Source organism: Chiroxiphia lanceolata, chromosome 5 (genome assembly GCF_009829145.1).
Source record: "Chiroxiphia lanceolata isolate bChiLan1 chromosome 5, bChiLan1.pri, whole genome shotgun sequence".
In the NCBI taxonomy this organism is placed as follows: domain Eukaryota; kingdom Metazoa; phylum Chordata; class Aves; order Passeriformes; family Pipridae; genus Chiroxiphia; species Chiroxiphia lanceolata.
In genome coordinates this window covers 3,267,796-3,283,625 of record NC_045641.1, presented here as the reverse complement: position 1 = coordinate 3,283,625, position 15,830 = coordinate 3,267,796, and the positions used below count along the sequence as shown (strand labels likewise).

Genomic DNA, 15,830 nt, shown 5'->3' with positions numbered 1-15,830 from the left:
CTGGAGGAAGTTTAGTACTGTTGGATAGAGCCTGTGGTTGGAGGAAAGGCAGTTTTATACTCTTAATCACTTTAAAAAGCATATAAACAACACACAGCCAACAAAAAAAATCCCCACCAAGCCCCAAGAAGATATTCCAGAGTGTAGCTCTGAAGTACAGAGGGGGTCTAGAGATGCCACCAGTCTCAGGTGTCTCCCCAGGGCTGGAATGACTATTTCTGACTCGCTTAATGCACAATCCATGACTAACCATGGACAGTCATTCCAGGTCTGAGGAAGCTAATGGGAACACTGTGGTCAAGGTTCTTGTGATAATCCTCTCTGACCCTGACTCAGGTGGTGTGTCAGAGCTCTTGGTCAGAGGGAGAATGTCCTTCTGCACAAGAATGCACATCATCTTTTATCCCTTGGCATCGAATAATGTCCAAAGTCAAATGTGAACAAGCCTTAAACCTTCTTGTGGCTCCTTGTAATGGTGGAGCGGTTCTTTGGGCAATCTACAAGTAGTTTTTTAGCTAACAGTGAAGATCCTGCATGTTTTGCTGGGCAGGTGCTTGTTCCAGATACAGAACTGTGCACCTGATGGATGGGGAATTTCATGGATAAGTACCACGGACAGAGGCGACACAGCTCAGCCCAGGAAAGCATGGTTAGAAACAAGGCAAAGTCAGGAAAACCTGAATCAAAATAGCACAGCAGCATGGCCAGGATCCAGCTCAGCCAAACAGCTGGAATGTTCTGTTTTGATCACCTGTTTGTGACACCTGACATGTTTTGCCTGTGCTCAGGTGAGATCTCCCTTGCCATGGCCAGCACATCCCTGGCCACGGAAGCACTTTTGTTTTGTGAGGGACTGTGCCTGCTTTCATCTTGTGAAGTGCTTCTCAGTCCCAAAATCCTTTCCTCTGCCTGTGAAGGTGAGGAGGAGAGTGGAGAGTCCTCAAATCCCAAGGATGCCCTGCAGGGATACCACAGCTCAGGATTCCATTCAGATTTACTGACTGACCTATTTTTTCTAAAAACTCAGAGCGAACTGAGCATTGGACATTGGATTGTTGCTTTGGCAACATGACAGCCAAACTGTTCGGATGGTCTCCTTAGCTGCTCCTTGGCAGGCTGCCAGGTGCAGTCTCATCAGGAAAAATCCAAGAGGATAATCATTATCTTGCTGTGTCAACAGCTGGCCTGTGTGCTGTCACTCAGCATTGGAGTTCAGGGGAGGAGGTGCTGCTTCCATCTTATAGGAATTACAAGGAATGCCATGGAGCAATTTGCAGACCTACCATTTTTTAAAAGATTAATCCATTGGGAAGCACCAGGTTCTGGTGAACAGCAGTATCCACGTGATGGAGCTTTCTCCCAATTTTGTAATCACGAGGCATCACAAGGAGGGAGATACTTGCGAGTCATTTGCAGTGGGATTGGCATCACATGTTCTGAGGGTTTCATAACTCAGGTGGCACTAAAAGGCTTCCTTTAATTACCCTTCATGACACGGTCTGTAGACTATAAATTTATATAATTTGTTTGCCATTACCACGTTTCAAAGTGTGTTTAGAAACTTGCTGCTGTAGTGTTCCCTCCAATGTGAGAGATGAGCTTTCCTTTCCAAAATTCTGTCTGGTGCCATGAGAATATCTGTGAAACCATCAGTTCCACTTTAGGTTGCTCACAGAAGCTGTGGCTGCCTCATCCCTGGAAGTGTTCAAGGCCAGGTTGGACAGGACCTGGGACAGTGGAAGGTGTTGCTGCCCATGGCAGGGGGTGGGAACTGGATGGTCTTTAAGGTCCCTTCCAGCCCAAACCATCCTAGGATTCCATGAACTCCAATTTCCTGCTTTGCAAGCTCTGTCTCTGTGTAAAAGCTGTTTTCTTGCTTCAATACTGGCAGCAGCCAATGCTGTATTTGCACACAAGAGCCAAAAAATATTCAGCTTTCTGAAATGATCACTGTGATCCAATAAATGCCTGTATGTAGGGGCTGTGGTAGTGGGAACGTGGCTGTTGCACAATTAGGTGTCACTTTCGGAGAAAAGCTTTTCCCATGTGTTATATTTAAATGGAAATTACATTGCACAGAACTCCCCAGCATCTCATGGAAGCTTGCTCAGGAATTATTGCTTGTTTATGTAACTGGCTGCGAACTCGAGGCCCGTGTGGCTGAATATTGTTCTCAGATATTGAGGCCATGAGCTTTTGGTTTTTACTGTATAAAAGTAAATTAAAATACTATGAGGATTCACATTTCTTATTTTCAGTTAGTTACCGCCCTTCTACCCTGGGCTGGTTGATAAGATTAAAGGGGGGAAAAAAATACGCAGTGGCACAAGAAAAACATTTACCATCTACTAGACTTTTTGGGATTGTGTTTAGTGGTTTCTCTCTACAGCTTTTCCTCTTCATAGTGATCTGTTGTCATAGGAGCCAGGTTAAAGTCATGTAAACACAGGCCAGTGTTCAAAACAGACCTCAGCCCTCAGTCACTGCCTCATCCCTCGAGCTGGCTGCCCACAGCTGACCCCAGAGGTGCCCTGAAAGCTGTGGAATCAGTGCAGCTTTGCTCCAAATTTGATCTTACATCTCTGTGAAGAAGCAGAAGTGAGGGAACTCCCATGGACCCATTCCTACCACTTTATTCACCCCTTGGATCTAATACATTGCAAACAGCAGGTCATGCAGGGCTCTGGTTCTCACCCCTTGTTGTTTAGGATTTTTTTCCCTCCAAGTCCTAAAATGAAACAAAATGCATTGTAAGCAGTCAGTTACTGCCACTGTTGCAGATTCATTTTTATAGGTTCAGTTTTGTTGGTTCAGTTAAATTCCCTTCCCAACGTACATTTTGTTACCTAAATATCCCAAGTATTTTTCCGAGGTTTCCAGCCCGTGTCCCTCTCTAATACTCCGACTGCATTTGTTTGAATTATATCCAGCATTTCCTGCCAGCCTGCTGTGCTTGCAGATGATGAACCTCTCTTACCCTCTAGTGGAAGTATTTCAGTCCTGAGGATTTTTATGGAGCCCTTTTGCTCTTGTCAAGGATCAGACTTTCTTGGAAAACATCTTTTTCTATTGGTTTTAAAACATCACAGCATCTCGTGCTCACTGTGTAGTATCTTGTCTTATTTTCTATTTATCTTCAGGGACTTGTTTACCGAATTTGTGTTGTCTTGTGGGGTTTTTAATCATATTACATTGAACTTTCTAGTTTTGTCTTCCTCTGCAGAAGACTTGATGTCAACTTTTTCCAGCCTAAGGCACTGCTTAAATATGGTTTCTACACAGTTGCTTAGATAGGTCACAGAGTTTTTTATGTAAGTTGCTCCTTGTCTTAGGCCCTTAGTAACTATAAGGTTTTATATTTCTGCTATTTTTCTAGACATTCTGCATTTCTAACAGTCAAGAAGAGACTGAGGGAAGCCTGAAATTACTTGACTTGAATTGAGGTTTGATTGCAGTTGCTGCAGATGAATTCTCTTCTTAATATCAAGAGGGAAAAGAAAAAAACAGGAGCGCTGAACTTTGGCAGCTTTTCCCTCCTTCATTATTTAAATAATAATTTCAGCTTCAGGAAATCGAGCATAAACGAGATACAACATTCATTTATTTCACAACATTTCAGGAGGAGGGATGGGACTTCCACAGACAAGTTTCAGATGCTTTTGGTATCAGTGGTAATAGAGGGACTGTCTTCCTCATGATTATAATAATTTTCATTTCAATGAGCCTGAGGTATTAATGCTCTGAAGGTTTGCATGGTTTGTTGTGGTTTTTTTTTTTTTTTTCTAATATTCCCGGCATGGTCTCAAATGTTCAAAGCAGCAGATAGGGTTGCAAAGACATTTTCCATCTACATTAACATTGCTGATCAAATTTAGATGGCTCTGCTGCCAGAAATGTCTCAAATAGGCCTTGAGTTGAATCCTTCTGGGTCAGCAATTTAGTCCCTGACTATGGCAGCAGCATATTACATGATACTTTTCAAAAATTGGCAATGTTTAGTCTATAATTGTCTTTTTATTCTCAATTTCCTTATGGGCTGACTTTCAGTCCTCATTTCTTATTGAAAAGACATAATTATTAAGTTACTGTCTTTATGGTTTGCAGGTAAAACAAGGTGTGTAGTCATTGTTGTGCCAGCCTTATTCCCTGATATTTTTTCCTCTTCTCTGCCACCCATTTGCTTATAAACAAGAATAATTTTCCTTTAAAACTCTGTGGCAAAATTTGAGGTCAAACTAGGCAGGTTTGTGAAACCACAAGGAAGGATTTTGTCAATGGGACACTGAGAATGAATTATCTGAATATATTCCAGTTTCTACTTAATTTTACATAAGAATTAACCATTTTTAATTTTTTTAAAGAAGTGCTTGGGTTCTGTGGTGTGAACAAACGCTTCGGGAGAGCCTTAAATTGCGGAAAACTAAATTCTACACAGAATTTCTTAATTAGTTTATTACTTTCCTGGCCTAGCAAATGAAAAGAGTGAGGTATGAGAATGAAACCTGTGACGGAATGGGCTTCCAAAATACCATTTTGTGTCTTCTGAAACAGCAATATTAAGTGGTTTATTAGCCCAGGGCCCGTTTTCTAGGCCGTGGGTGCAGTTTAGTTTCATTGCAAGGAAGAATTTGCAAAATAGGAGAGTTCTGAGAATTTTTCATTCCAAAATCTTGACCGAGGGCCAGGAACCTTCACCAGCCTTTGTAAACTGACCCAGAAAGAGAAAGGAGACAAACAGGATCCGTAAACAAGGATCACGTGCCCTTCCCAAATACATTTTGGGAGGATGGTTGCCTAGGGAAACAGGAAATGGGGAATTATACAACAAACAAAAAGGACTGCCAAGCAAATTCGCTGACCTTTTTTCGGGGAATTGTGATGAAAACTGTTGGAATCCGCAGGATTTCACCATATCTCTAAATCCGAAGGTAGAACAGAAGAATAGTTTGGTAATTGCACCACAGTTATTTGGGAAATACAAAAGTCTTCCTTGGCATCTTTGTCCTGGAGGAAGCAATGCAGGGCCCTGAGCTGTGTGGTCATGAGTTCATCTTGAATTTTTTGGAGTTTCCCAGCTTTTGCAATTAAGCTTTTTGGAATCAATGCTTCCTTTTAGGGATGAGATAATAACAAAATAACTCCATTCATATTTGCAAGGGTCATCTGGTCATTTAGCTCTGTTGTTTGGGCAGCTTAATCCTCATTTCTGAGCTGGTAGTCTCACAAATAGCTCTCTCCATATCTTTCTCTATGAAACAGCAGCTCGCAGAATGTTTTGTTTCCTTCCACGAGTCACAGATAAGAAGGGAAGAAGAGAATTTGCATTGGACTTGGCTTCAGCAGGGAAGGATTCAGCCTCTGGATGATAATCTGCTGAGTTGCAGGGAGAGGGAAATGCATTTGCCTGATGCTTGGATCCCTTCCCGAGTCCTCCATTATTTCCAGCGTGTAACTTTTATTTTCTTTTGTCAGTTCCAATGACAGGTTTCACTCAAAGGGCCACCATTGATCCGGAACTGAACGAAATCCACGTCTTGTCAGGGCTCAGTAAAGACAAGGAGAAGCGGGAAGAGAATGTAAGGAATTCATTCTGGATTTATGACATTGTGAGGAACAGCTGGTAAGTCATAAATTCTAACTTCTACACTGACTTTCTTTGGAAAGCAATCCTGTCTCCCAAGGAATTGTAACCTCTGTTGACCCTGGAATGATGATGTTGAAGACAACTAAAGTTCCCCTGAGGCACCTCTTTTTCCCCATAGTCTTTAAATACACCATGGCAATAATCTCCCAAATGAGGGAGAGAAATCACGTGAATTATTGGAGCCAGGTGGAGGGGACAAGGGGAAGTGAGCAGTTATAAAAGGCTTTTCCTGTAGGAAGTGCTCAAGGCCAGGATTCATCATCAGTGCAGCAAATTCAGTCAAATGTAAGTTGATAATACTGATGCAGTTGATAACTGGTACATGGTGCCAGTTATTAGAAACTGAGGAAACTGGTGCATGTGAATGGTGATGGAGAAGTGTCCATGGCATATCCACTATTCTGAGAAAAGATATCCTGGTCTGTTTGCTGTGTTCTGATTTCCAGTGTCCCTTCTCAGAGCTGGCAGAGTTTTTGTGTTCAAGGTCTCTTCTAATGTGGGGGTCAATCACTTTGAAAGATGTGAATGTTGTTTTCTAAAAATGGATTTTCAGTTACGACTTAAGTCTGCTTGGAAATCACTGATTGATTTAAGTGATTACAGCTTTGCTGTAATCCATGGTCTAAAGCTCTGGGTCCGAGTTGTTTTTCTCCATAATAAAAAATACTTCATGCTGACAATTCTGTGGGCAGATAGTGTAACATCTAAAGATACCCCCAAAGCTCATGACAGATAATTTTTTAGAATTTTTTTTGTGTTTGGCTTATGCTTGAGGACTGTGTTCAGCCAAGGTGACCTCTGATTGTTGGATGGGTTTCTTTTGTAGAGCTAAGAATGGGGATGGGATAATAGAGGACAACATGTAGAGAAGTAAGAAAATCTTTGGTGTTATACACCATTTGTACCTTACAGCCTTTCAGCAACTTTTCCTGCTTCCTCTAAGTCCTGCTAACCATTATTTACTGCCTTGTATTTCAGGTCATGTGTCTATAAGAATGACCAAGCAGCAAAAGAGAATCCAGGTAAAAGCCTCCAGGAAGAGGAGCCCTGCCCAAGGTTTGCCCATCAGCTGGTGTATGATGAGTTGCACAAGGTATGAGGGTCCAGATAAATACATGATTTTTTTGGTCCTACAGCTCTTAAGATGTAGTTGTTTCCTCAAAGGTGGTACAATGAATATAGGTTTTTTGTTTAGTGCTGATGTTTGGATTAATATGGTGAGTAACTTTCATTTAACTTCCCATATTTTGAAATAAAATGCTGAGCTTCTTTTTATGTCACTACGAAGCGGACACGAGAGCTGTTCTCACACTTCAAAACATGTGAATCTTCCTTCATTATCCTCAGGGATTTAATCTCACAATCTGTTAGTGACTAAATGGTCTCAGTTACCAACATTTCTAGGAAAAATCTGAATGAACTAATCTCAGTTGAGAATCTTCTGTACCAGAGGTGCCTGACTGGGCCCTGCATGTCAGAAGCAACTGTCATTGTTTAGCACTATCAGACACATTCATGCTTAAATAGACTTAAAATTGGTTTTAGTGTACCTGACTGCTCAGTAAATTTAGGATTTTGTGCATATTAACCAGTAAAGCACAAACCCACAGATTAGGTTCATAAATTCATCAACCCATGAATTTAAATTACTGTGAGAAACTTACTGAACCTTTCACGGATATTTTCCAGTTAAACTCTTTCTAAAAGTTTTTTTTAGTGTGAATTGAAGAACAGAAATACATTTTAGTCTTGCACTCAGTGGGATGGCAATTAAATCTGGAAAACCCAACTAGCCCAAAACTTTGGGGATAAGGGAGATTTGAAGGAAGAATAGGTGCAAATTCCATATGGAGAACTTACATTGCTTTTTGTCTTCACAGACTAACACTGACTGTAAATACTGCTCTGCCTTTACTTCTAAGTGTAAGGTACCCTGAGACTGAGAGTAGTATTTTATAAGTTACTCTGAAGGTTGCTAAATCATTGCAGTTGCCCAGCTTTATCTGACGAGCTGTTTGATGTGCTTGTTTTGAAGAGTCTTTATTTTTAGAAACCTCTGTTCCAATGACCTTTCTAAACTCCTCTGATATAAATAAGGAGAGCCTACAGCAGTGGGATGCAGAATACATTGTTTTGAGTGATTATTTTTAAAGCTGTGGGGAAAGGTAGCCTGTTGGACTTGTTAAACCTCAGTATTTGAAGATCCTTTGTAGCATGTTTAATGTCAACAGTTCAGAGTCTGAAATTACCAAACGATGGGAAGAAAAATACAGTGAAGAAATAAACAGTCCTTTTTGTAACACTTCCACTCTTCTGGAAGTTTGCCTCTCTCTGTAAGTCTAGTCTTGCATTTCAGAGACAGACAGGTCGAATTAAAGCTCTTCAGAATTTATGGGACATGTTGGGAGGTTGATCATCTCCCAGGATTATGCTGGACTGGGCTTGCTGTCACTTTACTTTGAGCATCTTTAGGACTTCCCACTCACTTGGTTGGTGCTTAAGGATCTATCATGCTCATAGGTTTTTCCTAAAGAAAGAGTGTGTGTGGGTTTGGGATGTTTGTTTATAAATATCTCAGGAATCTGCTAGAGGTAGGTTCTAACAGTGCAGCTTTTTTATTATCTTCAAATGTAAGTGGTTTAAGAGAACTTTCTTCATCTCCTGAGGGACAAAATGAGGCTAATAAAAAGATGGAGCAACTTGATTAAAAGGCAGAATTTCTCCCTCAAGAATAAACCTCTCCAAAGCTTGTCCTTGTTCAGTGCATGTACACAGTCAATCACCTTTTTGATCTGCCTCTCATTTCCTTAGGTTCATTACTTATTTGGAGGGAATCCTGGTAAATCCTGCTCTCCCAAGATGAGATTAGATGACTTCTGGTCTCTGAAGCTCTGTCGACCTTCAAAGGAATACCTGCTAAGACACTGCAAATACCTCATCAGAAAGCACAGGTATAGAAACAAAAGTGGTTTGCAGTTTTGCAATTTTCTTTTCCAAGTGTCCCTTTTTTTTTTTTTTTTTAAGTTGATGAAACTTGGAATATCTTTATACCATTTTGGGAAATGTCATTTTATTGGTTATATGGAGTAGATGATCTTCAAAGTCCCTTCCAACCCAAACCATTCTATGATGCTGTGCTATGATGGTCTGCAGGTTTCTTGGTTATTTTTTTAAATTATTTTAATAAAACACAACAGGGCAGAACTAAACTACAAAATTAACTTCGTTCTGCTTTGACTTTGTTATTCTAAAACTAGAAAAATGTGGTGTGGGGGGAGTCATGGGGAATTTTTAGATTCCCTTTTCAGTCTGCTGCTCATCAACATGTGTTTTGGTGCTGTCACCTCCCAAGGAAATGGAGTATGTTTTGGAAACACTGTGCTAGGAGATAGTAACAGCTCACAAGGATGCTAATGAAGTCTGGGGGCTGGATGCCTTTGCACATCTGAGACTCAACTGTGGTGAGGTCATCAGTGTTTCTCATTCAGAAACTCCTGAAAGAGCTCACTTAGGCAGAATTCAACAAAGCAATGCTTCTTGCACTCTGCATGCTTCAGAGCTGCCTTATATTTGCTATTTAGGGCAACAGCTTTTCAAAATCAAGCTTAGGGTGTTGCCTTAGTCAAGAAATTGCAGCAGAAAACAGCCTTTCAAGACCCAGCAAATTATTTGAAGCCAATAAATAGCTCTCCCTGCATTCCTGGGGAGAATACTTTGTTATCAGGTTCTGCCAAGAGCTGGGAGGTCAGGTTTTCCTGATGGTATTTTGCCTCTGAGGCTGCAAGAAAATTTCTGCACTCAACTCACAACCACTGTGCTGGATGGGGCCTTTTAAGATCAGCCACACAGTAGATGTGAATACCTACAAAAATTAATAAAGGCCTTGCCCGGTTATCTGGGAGGCTTATTAAACCCAGATGTGGTGGTATGGAAATGCAGCTGTGCAGCCTCCAGGGACAGCTCTGGATTATTTGTTTTTACTTGCTTAAATTGCACTCAAAGGAAGTGTTACTGTGTATTGTCTGGCAGAAATTTGGGGTTTATGCACCATGCCTCCCCCGTTTTTGGGTTCCCTGTGAGGGAACCAAACCTGACCAGCCGAGGTGTGATGGGTGCTTGGCTGGAGTGGCATCTTTAGCCAGTTTCAAAATTTGGGCTATCCACTGTGATATAAATAGCCAAGTAAATGACCCAAACAAAACAATAACAATATGAGAAGATGACAGTATGATGCTGCACTGGCTGGAAAGGTAACAGAAGGGAAAAGATCATTTTAAACCTCATCCTTTTTAGGCTTATGCACCCAATCAATGCTGCAGGGTCAGAGCTCTGCTCACTGAGGATGATGAGCCCAGAATCATTTTCTCAGGGCTCTATTAACTTCTTCAGGGAATTCACAGAAGTTACAGTTTCTGTTTGTTGAAAGACAATGGGAAAATAATGGTGGTGGTGAACAGGATTTTTAGGTACCTGTGCTCTTTCCAGAGGTGGGATATAAATATCCCTGGGACTGAAGTGCTCAAGGCTTGCCCGTGTCTGAACTGTGCTACTCACGTGAGGTGCTACTCACACCTTACAAACCAAACTTAAAATGTTTTATATATATACATCAAGAACTTGGCTGTATGTATACTTTTGAATATTTTCAGTAAGAGTGTGATGCTTTGCTCTTGTAACTCCCTTACACCCCCCAAAAAAATCCTCCTCCACGTTTCAGTCTATATTCCTGCAAATTATGGGCTGAGCTGCCACTAACGTGGTTTTCTTTGGAAATGCTGGTTTTGATAGATGGGTTTTGCTCTTTGTAGAGCTGATAGTACTTAACCCTGAAGGAAGTGGCTGTGCTCAAGTTTTCTATCTCTTCAGGTTTGAAGAAAAAGCTCAGACTGACCCTCTTAGTGCACTGAAGTACCTGCAGAATGACCTGTACGTGACTGTGGATCACTCGGACCCTGAGGAGACAAAAGAGGTAAGGGCTCAACAAATCCTTGTCTTAAAGAAGCTTAAACTGTTCTCAGTAAAAATTTTGAACCTCTTAAACCTTGTTTTTATTCAGTTTTCAAAAGCTCTACAGTGCCCAATGCTTTATCACACATTTCTCCCCCCTGAAGTTCACCTTGCTTTAGAAACAGTCATTTACCTACAGGTCCAGACAAAATAGCTTTTGAACTCCTAGGGGTGAAGAGTAGGCCTTTGTTTTAATTCCAGCATACTGATGTGTATTTTGGGAGCTTGAACTGAACTGTAAACTCTCTGAAATGTCACAAGTCTATAGTTGGTTGTGTAGTAGAAAATGAGTAGAAACTTATTCATGCTGCCTTTTGGCTTGTCAATATTCAGCAGCTCCTGGGAGGGGGAAAGAGGTTTTTCCTGAGGTGATCAGTGTTTCTGGAAGTAATTTGTATATATACATTGCTTGCTACCCTTAAAATCTTATTTCCCCTCTGCTTTTTGAATATTATCCAGTAGGCATGTTTTTTTATTTAATCCAGGAATTTGTTCCCATTTCCTGTTTTGATTCCAGCACCGCAGTAACGTGTCACTTTACAAGAGGGATTAAAGAAATAGTGAGAAGTGACACAGAAAGTGGTTGATTTGACTTCATCACTAATTTCCATATGGAAAGATGTGCATTCAGCTCCCGTGGGGGAGATGGGGAAAACTCCATGGTTCTTACTGTCTTCTTGCCTTAATGACTTTGGAAGTCATTCAGCAGCTCCTTTTCTAAAATTGTGATAGGAGAACGGGCATTTCTACTCCATGCTGAGTCCCTGGATTAAATCACTTAGTCTGGTGGTTTTAAGCTGCTACTTTAGATAAAAAAAAAGATTATACAGGCACTGAAAGCTTTTGGGGGAGAATATTCTGCTTGTGTGTGCACAGTATAGAATTGTAGGGTTAGAGTTATGAAAAAAATGTGTACTCTTACCAGGATCTTGGAACTGGTCACATTTGTCATAAATTTTGGTCAACCTTTCTAAACATCTGATCCAATATGTCTGTGTGTTCTGTTACATGGTTTCTCATTTAAATTGTACCATATCAAGTTGTTTGACATCCTTTCTAGTCATTTCTAGCATAGGAAAGACAATGGATGGTTGTGCTGTTCTTAGGGTAGAAAAAGGAGATATTTTTATTTTTCCCCAGTTATTCACTGTCTTCTACCAGTGTGGCAGCACTTTCATGGAATCCTTTGGGTTGGAAAAGCCCTCTAAGATCAAGTCCAGCCATTAACTCAGCACCATTAGCCAAGGCCACCACTAAACCATGTCCTCAAGTGCCACATTTACACGTCCTTTAAATCCCTCCAGGGATGGGGGCTCCACCACTGACTGCCCTGGGCAGCTGTGCCAATATTCACAACCCTTTTGGTGACCTTTTTCCTCATATCCAATCTTAACTTGAGGCCATTCCCTCTTGTCCTGGCACTCATTACTTGAGAGAAGAGACCAAGCCCCACCTGGCTCCACCCTCCTTTCAGGGAGTTGTAGGAAGCCAGAAGGTCCCTCCTGAGCCTCCTTTTCTCCAGGCTGAGCCCCCCCAGCTCCCTCAGCTGCTCCTCATCAGACTTGTGCTCCAGGCTCTTTCCCAGCTCTGTTCCCTTCTCTGGACATGCTCCAGCCCCTCAATGTCTTTCTTATTGTGAGGGGCCCAGAACTGGACACAGGATTTGAGGTTTCTTCTTTCTGTTTGAACCTGTACTAACCCATAGTGTACAAACCCCCATTCTGATGCTCTTTTCTCTCCTTCTGCTCCCTCTCACTCCTTTAAGACCCTGTCCTGTGTTCTCTGATCTCTCCCTTTTTCTCCATGTCACTCCTGTGTACTTGGTGGCCTGTCTCTCTTCGGCCAGTTACTCCTGAAGAGATCTTGCATCTCATGGCTGGCTGGGCCTTTTTATTCCCTGAAAGAAAAACCTCTGTGGTGTGATCAGCAAGCTCCTCTCCTCATTCCTGCTGCCTCTTGTCACCCACAGACTGAAGGAGCTGCCGTAGACGCTGCACACTGGGCACAGGAAAGCCTTTTAATATTCTACATTTCATTTTCCCAGTTCAGTGCATAGTGTTCGACTTGTCCAGCTTGTAAGAATGAGGAATTTACCTGCCTGCATGGGCTCCTCGGAGATTTTTGGGGAATCTAACACCTTTATCTTACAAGGTAGAAATAGAATAAAAATGTTGGAAAAAGATTTACCCGTTTTCAGAGAGCACCACTGGTGTTCTGGACGTCAGTGATCCAGCATGTGAGCTCAGATAGCTCAGTCCAGCTGAGTGAATATATTGTGGATTCTTTTCTCTGCAGGCCCGATGTCTGATCCAGACAAAATCCAATAGCTTGTCTGTCGTGCTGGTCCGTCGGATCAACACAAACCGTTCGGCAGAATTAAAGCTTCCATTCCAGTGACCTCCAAAAATCACTTAACTGGTTTTGGGACACTTTTTTTTCTTTTGTTTGGATTTTGTTCTTTTTTTTTTTTTTAATTATTATTAGTTGTGCTGGTCATAAAGGTTTTACTTCCAGAGCTTTTTTACCCTGGAACAGATCTGGCAGGGCTGTGGCCCTGAGCCAGCTGCTGGGCTGGTACTGACTGGATGTATTTCCAGTTGACGTCAATTTACCTTCCGGTTATCACATCGAGTTGGCTTTTTGCTCTGGCATTGCATCTTCAAACAGCTCTCTTGTGCTTTCCAAAGGACTGACGCAGGCTTTTTGGATTCCATATCGAATTTCAAGCACCAGTTTGATTGTATCTCTCAGCCCAGACACCTCCATGCTCTGCCTTTATTTGTAGTTGAGATTGTCTTTTAATGTTGAAGGTGATTGACGTGCTCCGTGCTGGCTGCAGCCATGGAAGGCTGTAAGGATTCTTAGTGTGGCAGATCTTTAGGGAAGCAATTCCTGCCTGTTTTCCCTCTTCCTTGGGCATCTGTTAAATCTGGGAAGGACCAAGCTGAATAGTTTTATCCTCAACCCTGTGCAATAGTTCTCCTGGAGACCAGACCTTCATGTTTTCTGGACTGAGGTGTGGGTGGTGTTATATACCATTACAAACAGAATTTCCCCTTACGGTGAGGTTTGCTTGCTTTGTAACAGAAGTAATTCCTTCTAACTTACTTAGACAAGTCTGTTCAGCTGTTTGGAGTTTGATGCCAAGGAAAACAAACAGACTGTTCTTGAAACTTACTTTGGCGTTAGTAACCAATTTTGTTTAAAGTAGCATGAATGATTGATGGTAGGAACATACCCCCAGATTTTCATTCCATTGCTGTGAATTTTAGGGATGCTAATAGGATTATATTTTTATTTCACTTTTTTTATTATTCTAAAGTGAAGTAGATGCCTGCAAGTAACAAGTACTGCAAGGGTGCCCGTTTTAGTAGCCACAGGCTGTGTGCCAGCAACTCTACCCATAAATGCAGATCCAGTTCTCTTTAACTGTGATTCTGCTTGGACTCACCTAAAATCCCTTTAGTCAGTTCAGGGTTTCCTGATCAGTAGATCTTTTTCACTGACTGTGGATTAATACCCCTGACACTGTGTGTAAAGGAGGGTAGATCCCCAGAGCATGTGGAATTTTGTCCGTGATTTAAGAGATTAAAGTTCTATAAAAGTGTCATTTGTTGGTATAAAAATTTCTGGTGGCATGGGTGTTCTTCTCTTTCTTACACAGATTTTGATGATAGTTACAGCTGTAGGCTTTTAAAGAGAAAAGGATTGTCAAAATAAAAATCAAGTTGAATTCCAAGTTGTGTACTTAAGGAAAAATGGGTGCTATTAAAGCACAGAAACATCAGTAGGTCATGTACCAAGCTAAAATGTTCCTTGAACGCTGCAGGAATCATACCCAGAACTTTGCTGCTCTTAAATGGGCTACAGTAGAAATCATGATGATACAAAAAAATGTCCAGTGCTTTCCAAGTAAAGGAGAGCAAGATGGTTTCTGTACATGGAGATTCAGCGACTTGACGGAGCTCAATCCCGTGACTGCTGTAAAACAGATACCAAGCACAAGGAAAACTTGCAGAATGTTTTTCTTGGAGCATGGTAGGAGAAAGAGCAAGGACCTGGAGGCCAATTTGAGGCCTGACTTGCTTGTAGACCCAGGCTGGAGGCCCCTATTCAAGGCTGCTTCATACTTTCCATTCTTAAAACCTTGTCTTTAATAAATTTGACAGATAAAGCCAGCGGGGCCCGAAAGTATTGTTTGAGTCTGCATTAGACTGATATTTCTGGGAAAATTCAAGCCCAAATGGGAAAAATAGTTCTAAGAAGGAGCTAAGAAAAGCCTGTTTCTCTTCTTCATGTCCTGCTGTGATTCTTTGTAAAGCCTCAGAGCCTGAGTGCTGCAGGAGCAGAGGCTTTGGAGCCAAGGAGCCTTTAGAAAAACAGCGTTCAGCCTTCCCAATTTCAGCGACGGCTCCGTCCTCAAAGAGTTTGAGCCTCTCTTTGCTTCTTTGAGCCTGTGCTGAGAGTCACCAGCCCCAGAGAACTGGGCAAAGCTGAGGAACTGGTTTGCACTGTGATCTGAGTGCTCACATTATGGAGGAGGAGGAGGAATTATGTCTGATTCAAACAGCCTGCCAGGTATCCCAAACAGGAGTTACTCATTCCCCCTTAACCACTTCATTTCTCCAGAGGCAGAGGTGTGCAGCAAGTATACAAAAATAGATACAACTAATACAGCCTTATTTTAGTTCCTTGTTTTTCTCCAAGGAACCCCTGCTCACTTCAGAAGGTGGGTTGGATCTCAGAGAGAAGTTAATTGTATAACAAAGGAAACTTGTCTTTTGAGTGCAGGCTTAATTTGGAATGGATGAAGCCAGTGAGCCAGAGGGATTGTCAGAAGAAAATGGGTGGTGTGTGATTAAAGCAGTTGGATGCTTCTGCTGGATAATTGAATTCTGGTCTTGCCTCTGTAGCAGAGTTGCCATGTGATGTTAAGCAAATTGTTTTTCCTAGATGGTCATTAATTGAGTGTTTCATTCTGGTGCCTGGTGGGAGAGATCTCAGGTGTGACTTGCTTGAGGGCTTTGCTTTTTCTGTGAATTCAGAAGTTGTTGCATAACATTATTTTGAAAAATCAGTTTCTGTTAGTTTCAAAGAGGGAACCCAAAATTAATCAGAATTTTAAGTGCTGTCTGTTACAATAACAATTAAGAAAACTGAAGGCGTGGTCTTGAGTAAG

At 41.6% G+C, this 15,830-nt stretch overlaps 1 protein-coding gene across 1 annotated transcript in view; it reads left to right on the top strand.

The window, feature by feature from the left end:
- The window catches only part of MKLN1 (muskelin 1), a 94,191-nt gene that overhangs the window by 73,005 nt on the left and 5,356 nt on the right, over window positions 1-15,830 (top strand). The window contains exons 13-16 of the mRNA XM_032687266.1: window positions 5,473-5,620; window positions 6,623-6,737; window positions 8,456-8,595; window positions 10,511-10,613. Of these exons, the coding sequence (XP_032543157.1) occupies window positions 5,473-5,620; window positions 6,623-6,737; window positions 8,456-8,595; window positions 10,511-10,613 (506 nt within the window). The remainder of the gene's footprint in view (window positions 1-5,472; window positions 5,621-6,622; window positions 6,738-8,455; window positions 8,596-10,510; window positions 10,614-15,830) is intronic.